The sequence below is a fragment of the Solenopsis invicta genome, chromosome 6, assembly GCF_016802725.1.
Source record: "Solenopsis invicta isolate M01_SB chromosome 6, UNIL_Sinv_3.0, whole genome shotgun sequence".
Classification (NCBI taxonomy): domain Eukaryota; kingdom Metazoa; phylum Arthropoda; class Insecta; order Hymenoptera; family Formicidae; genus Solenopsis; species Solenopsis invicta.
The window spans coordinates 1,532,498-1,546,202 of record NC_052669.1 but is presented as its reverse complement, the minus strand read 5'-3'; the positions used below and the strand labels follow the sequence as shown (position 1 = coordinate 1,546,202).

At 33.3% G+C, this 13,705-nt stretch overlaps 3 protein-coding genes across 8 annotated transcripts in view; 1 reads left to right on the top strand and 2 right to left on the bottom strand.

Annotated features, from left to right (window-relative positions):
• The window catches only part of LOC105205244 (sorting nexin-8), a 26,308-nt gene extending 21,463 nt beyond the window's left edge, over positions 1-4,845 (bottom strand). For both annotated transcript variants that reach the window (XM_011174567.3, XM_026130745.2), the window contains exons 1-2: positions 4,487-4,845; positions 1,820-1,947 (exon numbers count right to left, since the gene is read on the bottom strand). In XM_011174567.3, the coding sequence (XP_011172869.2) occupies positions 1,820-1,947; positions 4,487-4,511 (153 nt within the window). In that variant the 5' untranslated portion in view covers positions 4,512-4,845. The remainder of the gene's footprint in view (positions 1-1,819; positions 1,948-4,486) is intronic.
• Positions 1-13,705, top strand: part of LOC105205245 — a 14,523-nt gene extending 818 nt beyond the window's left edge. The window contains exons 1-6 of one of the 5 annotated variants that reach the window (XM_011174570.3): positions 10,505-10,775; positions 11,361-11,492; positions 11,577-11,751; positions 11,852-11,937; positions 12,345-12,480; positions 13,016-13,220. In XM_011174570.3, the coding sequence (XP_011172872.1) occupies positions 11,412-11,492; positions 11,577-11,751; positions 11,852-11,937; positions 12,345-12,480; positions 13,016-13,209 (672 nt within the window). In that variant the 5' untranslated portion in view covers positions 10,505-10,775; positions 11,361-11,411 and the 3' untranslated portion in view covers positions 13,210-13,220. Of the gene's footprint in view, positions 1-10,504; positions 10,776-10,816; positions 10,997-11,360; positions 11,493-11,576; positions 11,752-11,851; positions 11,938-12,344; positions 12,481-13,015 lie in introns of those variants that run through there. The other 4 variants (XM_011174568.3, XM_039450878.1, XM_011174571.3 and 1 more) reach the window with 4 other exon arrangements.
• LOC105205283 (UPF0193 protein EVG1 homolog) lies at positions 7,120-8,287 on the bottom strand. The gene is made up of 5 exons (XM_039450876.1): positions 8,191-8,287; positions 7,926-8,056; positions 7,762-7,858; positions 7,526-7,669; positions 7,120-7,346 (listed from the first exon to the last, which is right to left on the bottom strand). Exons 1-5 carry the CDS (start codon positions 8,285-8,287, stop codon positions 7,120-7,122), a joined length of 696 nt encoding a protein of 231 aa, XP_039306810.1.

The window sequence follows — 13,705 nt, the reverse complement described above, 5'->3', positions numbered from 1 at the left end:
AAAATCATTTTTTTTAGTTTTTACAAAATTAAAAAAATTGTTTAATTTTCTTTGTTTTAATTTTCACCTTTCAAATATTAATTATAATTAAATTTTTTATTTTTTATTTTTTTAACAAAATAAAAAATTTATTATACGTAATGAACTTGCGCGATAGAATCATTTTTTATCAAAAAATAAATAAAATAAAAAATAAAATTGGGTTTAAAGACTGATCGATTTGCTATGAAATGCCTTTTATATAAATATATGTACGTCTATTATATCAATTAATAAATTAAATTAATTAAATTAAAATTAAATCGAAATTGATTCATAATAAAATTATCTATTAATATTGTAAATTTCCAATGGAATTGCCAATGCGTTAAAAGATTAAAACTGATGCCTGTCAATGCCTGTTAAATTAATCAACAAAAATTATTCGCTTACTCGATTCGCGGCGATCAAAATCCATAGGCAAAGTACGGCGTACGAATGTATGAAAAATAGATTCCTTATTACGGGGTTTTTTTTATGTATGTAAAATACAAATCTCGATATGTACAAATATTTTGCATACGCAGTTACAATAAAGATATAAGCATAAGGCAAGTAAATTTCTCTTGGGAAAGGTCGCGCTGTACGTTAGAAACTGAAATCCGTGAGAGTACGCGCGCCGCGTTTAAACTCGCTATCGGATTTACTCCACGGAGTAATGTATTTCTTCGTAACAGTCCAACGGAACGCCTTCTCCCTCTCTTTCTCGATCCCTTCTTTTCCATTTATTTCTCGATGGATTCACGAGATAAGGAAATAAATGACATCTTTATCGTACACGGTAAAGGATCTAGTCTTATATGAGTCTCTTGGAAGCCAAGTCGATCGTCAACTCCGTAAAATAAAAAGAGCAGAGAAAATTTATGTAGTTACAAACTAATCGTATGCTTCATCGTACGCATTAAAATTAAAAAGTTTGCAAGAAGTGGATTGATCTTTGACTTCTGAGCGAATTATACAGAGGAAAGTCGTCAATACCGATATAAGTCTCCTAAAGAAGTTACCTCCTTATTCTTCGGAAATTAAACATTGCATTTTACTAATACTGATAAAAACGTGATCTGTTCACGTAATTAAAAAAAAAATTGAAAACCCATAGTTTACGCAGTCGTGACCTTTTTCTATGTAAAGTCTCCAAAAACCGAATTCAAAAGCAAGAATAAAAAAAATTCACGCAATTTTCTTTTTTACAAATTACATAGTTCAAACAATATACAGTGAATGTATATAAATTGTTAAAAAACATTTTATAATTAGAAGTAAAAGGTTTCTAGGAATTCTCATATACAATATTAACTTGTAAGAGTTTTGTACAGATGGTTCATGTTAAAAAAAAAAGAAAAAAAGAATGTAGCGTAGCTGCCAACTGTATCAATTTTGGGACTTATTTTGTTAGACGCTCATTTTTATCTTTTTGTTTATCTTACGAAAACTTAATTATTGCAAAACTCGAAACAATATTATAAAAACTGCTATCATCAAAAGATACTTTCTAGCTTGTAGCTTCTGTTTAATTAAGAAACAAAGTGATACGTCGCGTCGTTATTAACGGTCTTCCTCTCGTCACACATCCATGATTTATACACGGTAATTAAAATTATATTAGATACGATCCAGTGCCATTCTTTGAATTATTATTCGTACTGCATTCTAACATTTCGATAATAATCGGAAGTGAGAAAGAATTTTTTTTATCGGATTTACCGATATTAAAAATGACCCTTGGCAAAATAAAATAAGAGTAAATTATTCGAAAAGGAAATGCAGAAGAAGTCCATACCTGATTGACGATGGAACCGCTTAGTTGCGACTTGACGAGCAGGGACCTGAACACCTCGAGCTTCACGTTCCCGCTGGTGGGCGAGCATACCTTCTCGTAGACTTCTCTGTAGAACGCTGGTATAGAGCCTGGAGATTCGTGCGGGAGAGAAATGTGTGTATGAGAGAGAGAGAGAGAGAGAGAGAGAGAGAGAGAAGTCTCCTCGATGGAGTTCTACCGTCGCTCACTCGCTCGCTCGTTCTCTCGACGGTTATAACGAGGTCTTCGAGAGCGGCGTTCCTAGCGCGGCGTCCGCTCGATCTATCTATCCGCGACCGCTCTCGTCGGTCGCGCGTGACGAAACGCGGAGTACGTGCATGCGTTCGTATCGGTCGCTCGTCTCGTGAACGAGCGTGCTTTTGTTAAAGGGAACCCCAGTGACTTTCTCCGCGTTTCTTGCGAAGAAACGGAGCTCCTTACGGATATTTAAATCCGCGCTGGATTTTCCTCGGGTCGTCGTTTCCCGACGGTCGTTCTCTATCGCTCCAAATTAACGCGCAAATACGTTGAAGCCTGCGCAACCTCACGAGTTTCACAAAATCTTTCGTAACATTAGCTAATTCGGTTTTAACATCTATTAAGAAAGTTTTTTTCTTTTTATTTATCGTGTAAATAAGTCTATTGTTTTTTCTAAAAATTGGTAATTTTCGAATTTTATATTATTTAAAGATGAAATATGTTCAATTAAAAAAAAAATTTTAATTCTTAATCCCAATCTGATGACGCGGTTTTATTGGCTACAAACTTTATGATGTCTTATAGAAAGTAGATAGATTCAATGAGAAAAGACTGAGCAGTTGTAAATATCCATTATAGCAGTTTTAAATATTATACCAGATATCTTCAAAATGATTAAAAAAAGATTTGTGAAAAGAGATCCAACAAATTTGCTTAAAATAAATATTTCCATGATAATCAATTTATTAAAAAATGATGACAAGATATGACGTGTATTCTTAGTAGTAATATTGAACGAGACATACTAATTTTTCTCACACACATTATTGCGTATATTATAATCAGAACTGTATAAAATGAAACTTAAAAACTTTTCCATAATACTCAAGTTAAATTCAAAGAGCGCGTATCTCAGTATTAATTTTGTCTCTACACACAGAATAACACCAATTCTATTATTAAGAAAAGCGTTTATTCACTTTATTTTTTTCCTTCTCAGAAGTAACGATTATCTTTAAAAAATATTTTCTTGGTAATTGTCTTAAAATATACTTGTGAGGAACTTTTGAAAAATTTATCATCAAGTATTAAAACAATGAATTTATACTCCTTCCAAAAATATTATAAAATTATATCGAAGAAAAGTCATCAGAATAATAAGCAAATTGAATGACGCGACATATTTAGAATAAATTTGATGCTTATGATGATAAACTTAATGAAAGATTTACAGATATATTGTATCAGTTTATACAACATTTAAAATAAACAATATTTATTTACTTTAAATATATATCTTTCAGTGTATACACAAGAGTACATTTTAAGTAAATGCTACTTGTTTTTTGTAAACGACAAGTGTATTTCAAGATTATTATTAAAAAAAAAATAATCTTAACCAAGACTAATAATCATAATCATTACTTAAAAGAAAAAAATTAAAAATTGGGTAATTGCTTTTCTCAGCAGGAGATCGATATTTTCCTCTGTGTGTGATCATGTAAAATATAACGTTATGTTATATTTTTATATATGTCTTAACAATACAAATATAACACTTGTGTTAATTACATTATATTGTTGAGTGCGAAATTTTAACATAGGTATAATGTAGATATAATCTAATGATGATTTATGTCGACTGGGATGAAATACAACTCATTGGTACGTTTTTCAACAATCTTACGTCGCACAAAAAATGTCGCGACATTCATTGAAATTCTAAGATGAAATCATCTCCAGATTATGAAACATCTCACACGTCATTAGAATCGTATTAACACAGGCATGTTAAAATCACTCAACTTCCCTTTAACGTTTCGACGATATTCCAAGCATGCGGATTCAATCGATTCGCGTCTTGCGGGAAGGCGCGCGCGTGTACGTCCCTTTAAAATCCGGTGAAGAAAAAAATCTTCCCTACTATAAAGTTTACTGCAACGGTTTATGGAAATCAAATGGGGACGGAAATCGAACGTACGCGCGGGCCATCGTTACCGTTACCGTCGTCGTCTGGCCACGCATACGCGATTACGTCGCGGATGTCAAGGCGCTCAGTGAGGATCAGCTGATTACCCCTGCATCCCGGACACGCGATCGCTAGGAGCGCGGAAAAAGAGAATGAGAAAGAAAAGGAGAGAGAGGAAGCTGCATCTCCCGGTCGCGATGCTCGCTCTCGTCGGACGGGCGGAAGGCAAACGAGAGACGTCCGCCCGTATGTGTCCCGTATTCTCATTGCGCTCGCATTGATAAGGAGATCGGGACATCCGGGGAGGGGAGGAGGGAAGGGGGCAGAGGGAAGGACAAGAGAGAAGGGAGACCGCGACCGCCTTTTCGCGTGGCAGGGACGACGCGACGCGAGGATGATCGGCCGTCGAGAGAACCGGTTGACCTCGCGGGAGACCTTGTCACGGAGACTGTTACGGCCCTCTCCGAGAGCTCATCATTTACCGAACGACAGATCGGTCGACGCCATGTTGGATCATCCGTGGATCATCCGTGGATCATCCGTGGATCGTTCGTGCGCCGGATCGGCAGCGGAGATAGAGGAGAGAAGAGAAATAGAAAAAAAAAAAAATAGAGCAGCTGTAGTCGGCGAGTCGATCGACGGTCGAGAGACTGGAGTTCCCGTTCTGGTCGCGCGAACACGAATGATCTCGTAACGCGTAACCGGACCACGCGCACTCGCAGCACTCGCGAGAGTACAACGTTACGACACGTCGACAGTGGAAAACGACGGCGACGCGCGAAAAATATCCACACGACACACGCTGTCGCCGCGCGGCGGAAGACTGGCGAGAGGACGGGACGCCGCGCGGAACGTCGATCCTCGCCTCCTCGTGCTCGCGCGATCGCGGCGTCTCGCCGCGGAGTCCGCGTGAAGCGACGAACCGGAGCTGGACGGGAGCACGCTGCGATGTTTACGTTATGCATCGAAATCGCTAGAGAAAATGCATGTATTCAGAAATTGGAGTTAATATATTTCTTTTAACTAAATTTGGTTAAAATTAATGGCTTATAAAATTGATTTAGTTATATGTTAAAAGTTATTTAAATAAAAAAACTTATTTAGTTAAGAGTTACGTTAAGATTAAATTTAGTTAAATTAAAAATTAATGAAAATTTATTCATAGAGTAGAAGGTGGTATTATGAATTATATAAGTATTATAAGCATCCATATTATCTCCCGGAATAAATTTTTTTATATATAATTATACATAATTATATATTGTCACTCTAGAGGAGGGATTTATTCAGAAATATTAGAGATATTAATGTTACCTTTGTTATTTTAATGTTAAACAGAAATGAAATGATATTTTTAACGTTTCTGAACACAGGAAAATTCTAAACCATGAAAAAGTGAAATATTTTAATTATTTTCTCTGGCTAGTATTCTGCATTGATATACGCAGTTACCATAAACTAACATATAAGTTAAAATAAGTTAAAATTTAATAAAATAGCAGCAAAACAAAATTCATTTTTTAATTTTCAATATTTTTTTAAACACTATTTTTATATAAAAAAGTTGATTATTTGAGGAATATAAATAAATTGTAATTTATGAACGGCAAAAGTGTTAATAATTGTGCAAAGTTTCTTCAAGTCAATCGGTCAAGCTATTTTCTCGGAAGAGTATCCCCCAATTTTGTAAACATAGTTTTGAGAAAAATTTCTTGATAAAGTTTTAAATTGATTATCTATACACATGATCCAAATATTTTCTTACTAATAGCTTCACGTAGACCCATTTGTAACAGTCAAAGTTTTCTTCATTTTAGTTCCCCTAACTTATTCTATACGTTTCGACATAATAGATTAGAAACCGGTCTCTTGAAATAAACATAATACCCTCAGTTGTCAGTTCTCCGCTACCTGCTCGAATTTCATTCCGTGTAACATCTAAGAAAATGTCCATTATATCAAAAACATATTTTTTTCTCAAAACCGTTTTAGTGGTTAATTCGACACTCAGGTAGATCAAAAAATGGCAATTTTTAAAAATAAATTTTTTTTATCCTTTTAATGAGGAGAATTTGTAATTATCTTCATTCAATTCGATGAACGAATTTCTCAGAAAATTTTCGCTTGTATTGTGTCAGCTAAGACCAATTCAGATCGGTCTGACTGATGTCAGTATTAGTTTGTCGACAAAATTTTCGAAATTGATTGCGATATATCACTTTATTAGTTATTTTTAATATACATACATACATATACATATGTAATCTTTTCGATATTCTTACTTTTTCCGAACAGAAAAATATATACAAAATGTTTATGCATACATATTTAAAATATTTTAATTCTCAATATTTTCATATTTTTAAATATTTTAAAAATATTTTATAAATATTTTATACTATCTGAGTATAGTGAAAAAAATATGTCAAATGATTTTCTGCTTATGCCCTTTACATATCAATTCTCGTCCGATCACTGAAGTCGAGCAACGTTGGGCACGGTTAGTACTTGGATGGGTGACCGCTTGGGAATACCGTGTAATGTTGTCCTTTTTTTTCCATTTTTATTATTTTCAAAGAGCACAAAAAAACTTATAATAAAATTTTTAATATTCTGAATGTGTTTTCAAGAAATATATAGTAAAAATTTTATAGAAATATTTTATATAAATTTTGATATAATAGAAAAATTATTACAATAAAATATTTAAATATATAGAAACGCATTGAAAAATATTTTTATACATAATATAACATAATAAATATTTTTCAAATAGTTTTTAATACATTTATGTTTAATATGTAATATTTCTCATATCTATTTATTTATTATAAATATTATATTATTAAATATGAAGACAATTTTGCGCAATAAATGAATCTAATTTTACAAATAATTTATATAGTTGCGATTTCAGATAATTGTGTGTGGGTGAATTATATTATTCAAAATTATATTATTGTTCACGTTTTTATCTATAAAATTCACTTGTGACTTAGCAGACGATTGAAGTATGATAGAAATGCATGATCGATTATATTTGACACACGTATAATCCGATATATCCCATGTAATTCCTACATTACACGTGGATTATATTAAAGAAAGGAAGAAATCAATTTTCTCCAGGCTCAGTCAGCGGAAACAATTTTGGGGACAATCTTTCATATTTGTGTTCACAAATCTCTTTTCGCAGCTCGTCGCACGTTTGGCTGTCCAGCGACTCGATCAACCGTATTTTCTGCGCTATCTCTTGTTGTATTATGGGTCGATATTTTTTCTCCATCCCGAGACTCTCCATATCGCGCAAGAAATCCATTCTCTCGCGGATTCCTTGTGTCACTGTGAAAAATAAACGCAATTTATCGTCACGTCAGTTTTTAAAAACGTGCATAACAAAAATCTACTATATTTTAAATTTCGGAAGCTCTATAATATCTTCGAGAGGAAAAGAGTTTTTTGTTACTCTGCTTTAAATTGAGTATATTATATCCCTTACGCGAAAGACTGTGGTCACTTACAGTCATTCAGGAAATCCACGTTCTCGGGTATTTTCGGTTCACGTTTAGCCCTGTGAAGAATCTTAGGACCGTGAGGAGTTTCTGGCATGTCTTTCCCGTAAGCCATCATGCATGCCAAGTGACGTTTTTGTTTCTCCTTGTTTGCTAATTGCGTAAAATTCATATCATTCAACCGGTGTTTCACAAATATATTTTTTGGTTATTATCTCGAAGTAAATATTATTTCTAATTATTACGTAAGGGCGCGGTCCTTCTGTATTGCTCCCTCTCGTAAGCACCGCTGCTTATAATCGTATCCTGCGAACGCCTCCTCCAAGCACTAGGAAATTTTACCTAGCGGAAAATGCTAAAAGATATTATCTTAAAATCATTTTCGAGATATTTATGTTATGATATTTACTTGGTAATCTTCGTCCTTATCTTTCACTTTTTTCGTTCTGTCGATGGAAGGCGGCAAGGACTCACCCCTATCTATCGCCTCTTGGATCGTTTTCCTTTGCAACATTGTTAGCTTGGATTCCTCCATTAATACTGGCGTTTGATAATTGTCAGATATTAAGAACGCGCAATTGAATTGTATAAAAAAGCAAGTTTAACTTTTTGCTTGACGTAAAGCTTAATATATTTAACACACGTCACGCAAATATTGATTATTATTTACTTACACTTAATAAGATTTTTCGTTTCCTCGCTGTATTTTGCTCTTGGAGGATTATGAAACGCGCCAACCCCCAAATTGACCCTCTGATACTTTCGCTCCATCGGTTCCAAAATCGTAAATATTCCCGAGAGTGACGCGCGTAATCACGCTAATTGCAAAATGGACTGTTACGGGTCACGAATTCGCGCCGTTTACCCGTGTTGCCCGCCGAAACGACAATCACGCATTCATCCCCCTCGACCCCGTAATCTACCATTTCGGGGCACGCGTCGCGTTTCTATGACTACTTGGAAAGATGACTCAACTCGATCGAACTAACTTTTAGATTAGAATTCAAAATCGCAAGCTATTATTTATGAGTGGATCTAATAATTTCAGCAGCGGTTCGCAAATCAACCCATCCGTATAATTTGTTCGAATTTCTATACATTTCGAAATTTGAAATAAATTAAAATAAGGCATTTATGATTGCATTTTGAAACATTTTAAAGGTTTTGAATGTGACTTTCAAATGTAATTGAATGTAATATGTGATGTAATGTATATACGAATCCGACATATAAAGTTATATTATGTATGGAAGAAGATCAATTACATTATGACTGTACTTGCGACTTTACGACTGCGTTGTAAATGTTGCATAATACTACTATTAACAGCAAAAAAATTATTTTAGAAAGTTATTTTTTTAAGTCAAAGAAATTATCTAAAAAAATTTTTTTTTTATGTAAATATATATTTTATAAAATGTTCATAAAATCTTGTTTTACGAACTTTATTAGTATGTGAAATCTATAAAGGATTATTAAAATTTATGATTTTTTATAAATAAAAATGCCTTTAAAATATTAATTAGCATTATGCCGTGACCTCCCTCTTATTTCACAAACGCATTCTTTTTTGCCTCTTCAATAAAATGTAAATTACGTTCGTTCTATATACTCGATGTACTTCTACCTATAGGATGATTGGTAAAGCTCTATAGCTAACAAACTTATGTCTATAAGAATTATGTCGTGTTAATATCTACCGAGTTATTTTAAGAAAACAAAATGGTATTCCATCATTCTTTTCTCTTCCTTATAATATTATTCAATGTACTAATTATAAAATATGTATGTAATACATCGATATTTTGGAATAAGTATATTTGTTTAGAAACAACGTAATTATTAAATAAAGTTTATAATGATCATTGCTATAGCCATTATTATTTATTTGTTATGTGTAAAACTTACATCAGAGAATATTGATTTCAGTGCTTAATTTTTGAGAAACTAAACTTGCACTTAAATGGCTAGAAATTTTCGAAGATTAAAAGATTAATTAAAGACAAGATTAAAGATAAGTATGATACTTAAAAAGTAAGTTATAAGGAATTTCGTTTTGTGTGATTATAATAACACAGATCTATGAAAGTTTATTATAAGAGTGTGAATAATGATTTCTAAGGTACTTTCACCCATTGAATACGAATTTGTTGTTCAAAGTTGCCTATCATGTTACAATTTAAAAAAAAAACGAAGAAGAAGATTAAAAACAATTATCATTTTGAAATTGATTTAGAAGATGTTTAACTTCTTTTAATTTTTTTTATTCGAATCTTATTATATTTATAAGACTTGTTATATTATTTAATAAGACCATTGTCTGAGTTTAAAAAAATTATTTTTATTTATTTACAAATATTCCATATGAAAAATATATTTGATTTTTGTATATAATTGAAATGAAGATTTTATTCTCGCTTAATTAAGGCTCTATTTTTTACTCACGTACCTTCTATAAACTTCAAAATTCAGAATTCTCTTGCATGTGTCTTGAATTTCTTTGATATATTAATGATTTTTAATTAAAAGTTTCTAGGATTCTTAAATTTCAAACATCTGAAATATTAAATATCATAGATAAGGATCCTGTTAACATTTAAAGTTTATTGTCAACTTGCTGTATTTTTCAGTTTTATTTTTGAAAATATAGAATTAATTAAAATAAAAGTATATAATATTCTTTAAATTATTATTGTATTTATATGTAATGATTAATTCATTAATTAAACACGCTTATATTCATCCATCTGTAAAGAAATGAAAAATGAAACATTTTCCATTAACAAAACTTTGTGCTAAGACTTAATTAAATCCAGCAGGTTTAATTTAAAAAGAATAATCCGACAAGTTATGAGATTAATTGACGCCAACGCGACGTTTAAATAAACAATGATCAATTCAGAGCAGACGCACCACACAGAATACATGATGCGTCTCGTGGCGCGTGCGCGTTCGTCGAGTAGTCTGCTGGCAGGGTGCCGTTTTCAACCCCCTCCTCAAACCGCGAAGCCACCCTCGCGTTCTGCGCATCGCAAGCGCCCCGGCGAGACCAACTCCGAGACAAGATTCCTTCTTCGGCTACATTATTTTTCGCGATCGTACGGGCGTCGCGAGCGAGGATAATCGTCGCCGCGATCCCGCTCGTAGTAAAGACCACCGCCACAAATTCCGCGTCCCGTTGTCGCGGTGTACACGAGAGTTATTGATTCCCATCGCGAGTGGACGGTGGCGGTTCGTCGGAGCACACCTGCTCGCAAAGGTAAGCGGCGACGTGCCGTTTCACCTACTTTAGTCCATTGGTGACTTCAATTGCTTTAAGGTGCGTCGCGACGCATTACATGGTGTGGTTGCCAAGGGGTGGCAAGCTCGTGATGGACTGTTAATCGGCAAAATAATCGGAGATAGGCATAGCAACGTGATTTCGATACATTGTTTCGTCGTTACTCGCTGTATTTTATTTGTAAAAGAGTCTCCGCGATTGTTAGTATAATTTATGATACAAACTCTCTATTCGTAAGGCTCGCAAATCTATTTTATTAGAATAGAAATATATTTTTTTCCTTTAGATGTACTAAAGTATAATAATGCGTGTATCGAAGTGCATTGAAAAAAAATTACTAAATTTTAATAAATAATTTGTATATTTGCAAGAAAATATTTACTAAATGTAAATATATATTTATTTAGTGAAAAAACAACTAATTAAACTATCGATTTTGTTTTATTGAGTAAATACTTATGTACTGCAGGTAAATATTTTCTTGAACAAACAAATATTTATTAAAATTTTGTAAATTTTTTTCATTGTGGATATTTAGGAATTATGTAGAAAATAATTAATGAGCTTTCAGGTTTGAAGAACTTGAGTAATCTACGTTAACTAACGGAAGCCAAGATGAAGATTGGATTGCTGAAGAATTTTTTGCACTATTTCAATCTGAGGCAGGGCACGATACTAATTGCCATATTCCAATTGGTAATAGCAATCTCTGTGAAATCTGTCTCGAGCAATTGATCTCTATAACGCTCAGCATAATTTTAATAAATGTCACCCCCGCAGTTTTCGTCCGGATTCAGTATGATATTCTTCATTCTGGCTCTGGCTCACGCAATGGGGATTCAGGAAATGGTGGTGAGGGACACTGAAGATGCCCTCGAAAGGGAGGCCTTGGAAGAGATTTCTTCAAACCATCTCAATACGAAAAAAATGGACTTGGCACATCACAACGCAACCGGTTAATATAGTACTTGCTATATTCAAACGAGGCACAAACATTATGCATGAAAAAAAAGAAAGAATCATTATCCCTCTTGTTACCGCGATTTTATTTGCAGAAATGGTATACGCGATGTACTGTGGTCTCGTCATCACAGTTATTCACTTTATCTCCACCATGTTACTCCTCTACGGAGCTCTGACGGTAATCAAAATCACTTAAGAAACTCACACAGTTCAACACATTTTTTTTAAATACCCAGAATGAGATTAGTTATTTTCTATGGTGTTCTCTGGATACTAGAAACAAAAAATTTCTTTTGAGGATTGGAAGTCCTGACAACATACTTAATTTTGATTACAATAAAACTTATCCAACACGTCACATATCGTAGTTATATGACAAAGTCTATAAAAATAGTCCTTTTTACAACTAGAACTGCAAAGTTCTCAAAACTGTGACTTAATAAAGCAATTTGGAAATCGGATTCATATCCAGCATCTAAACACTATAGAAAATGAAACAAATTTCCTTTCCGGTGTTTCAGTTTTCTTATTGAAGTGTGTAATCAAAAACCAAAGCTTTTTTTCTATAATGTAGTTAATTTTCAGAGCAATCGTCATTTCATGGCACCCTGGATGATGGTCAAAATCACTATTATATCAGCCTTAGCAATCTCATTGTTCCTGGTAGAAGAAGATTGTCCTTTCCTTGCAACTCTAGGTGGAAGAGCTGGTATTTGCGAACGTACGTTAAAATTTAAAATTATATGAAAAGTCATCTGAAAATTCGCGTTTGTATTACACATGCTATGAATTTCTTTTGTTACATTTTTATACTTTACTTGAAAAAAAGTTCAACCTAAACTTTGTTTTTTTTTTTCACGGTTATAAAGCATTGTTAAACACGTGAAAGGAAAATGTTAGAACGATCTAGATATTATTTCACTTACTGAAAAATCTTCATTGTATATAAAACATTTCGCATATTGCTCATTTACTACAATGACATAACTCAAAAAACAAAGTATCGATTTAAGTGTTTTGCATTATTAAAATTCTATACGTATAATTCTTTTAAATGCGATTTTGATGTAACGATTTGATCTACTATCAGCTCTTTATTTAATTAGGAATGAATTTAATTCTCATAAAAATTCTCTTTTTTCGCAGACAACTCAAAAAGAACGATTTTTTAGTTATGTCGTTTCAACAAATGAGCAATATAAAATATTTTATATTTGTTCAATAATTTTTATTGAAAGATAATGTAATTTTTTCAGGCCTAATCGCCTTTTTTCTGATAATCATGAGCTTTTACGTCTGGTTCGTGGTATACAGTACTTATAAAAGCCTCGAGACGAAGAAGGGACTCACGCACGAAGTGCACAGTATGAAAAAAAAGTACGCAGTGCCCGTACAACTAGAAATACCAAAGGCAATCCAGGTTTCGGTGAACAAACCCTACGAACTTTAAAAATATTATGAGAGCACTGGAGCATTTAATCGTCAATGAAGATGGGGGAATCCATGATGTCGTAAAAACAAATGCTTTCGGAAATCGGGATGATAATTTAGAGGTGATTGCAAAATCATATGAAATGAAAGTTATCTCGAAAATGAGAAAATCGGTTGCAAGCTGGCGGAAGGCCAGCTTTTCATAATAGTGAATCGTACGTGTAGGATGGAATAAACGAAAAGATTCTACTGCGTAAAAGCTCAAGAAGACTTGCAAGAAACGCGCTTCTCATATTTAAACGTTTCTCTTTGTTCTGTATTGTTAAAATAGCATGCTCCTTTACGTTCATGCGCTAAGGTGATCCTTCAATGCGACGCACAGATATTAGTGTTTAGGCCATTCAACAGGGTGTTTACTTAAATTTCGTAAAAGAAATTCCCTGAGAATTCCTGGATTTCATAGAAATTTTGTTTAAAATTCTAAATAAAGTAAAATTAGAAAATTTTTTAATGCA

Bases quoted from the DNA above. Each gene is read 5' to 3' on its own strand.
- LOC105205283 (XM_039450876.1), bottom strand. From the start codon at position 8,287: ATGGAGCGAAAGTATCAGAGGGTCAATTTGGGGGTTGGCGCGTTTCAT. The intron at 8,057-8,190 runs GTAAGTAAATAA...ATCAAACGCCAG, and splicing joins AACGAAAAATCTTATTAAGT to TATTAATGGAGGAATCCAAG. The intron at 7,670-7,761 runs GTAATAATTAGA...TTACGCAATTAG, and splicing joins CAGAAGGACCGCGCCCTTAC to CAAACAAGGAGAAACAAAAA.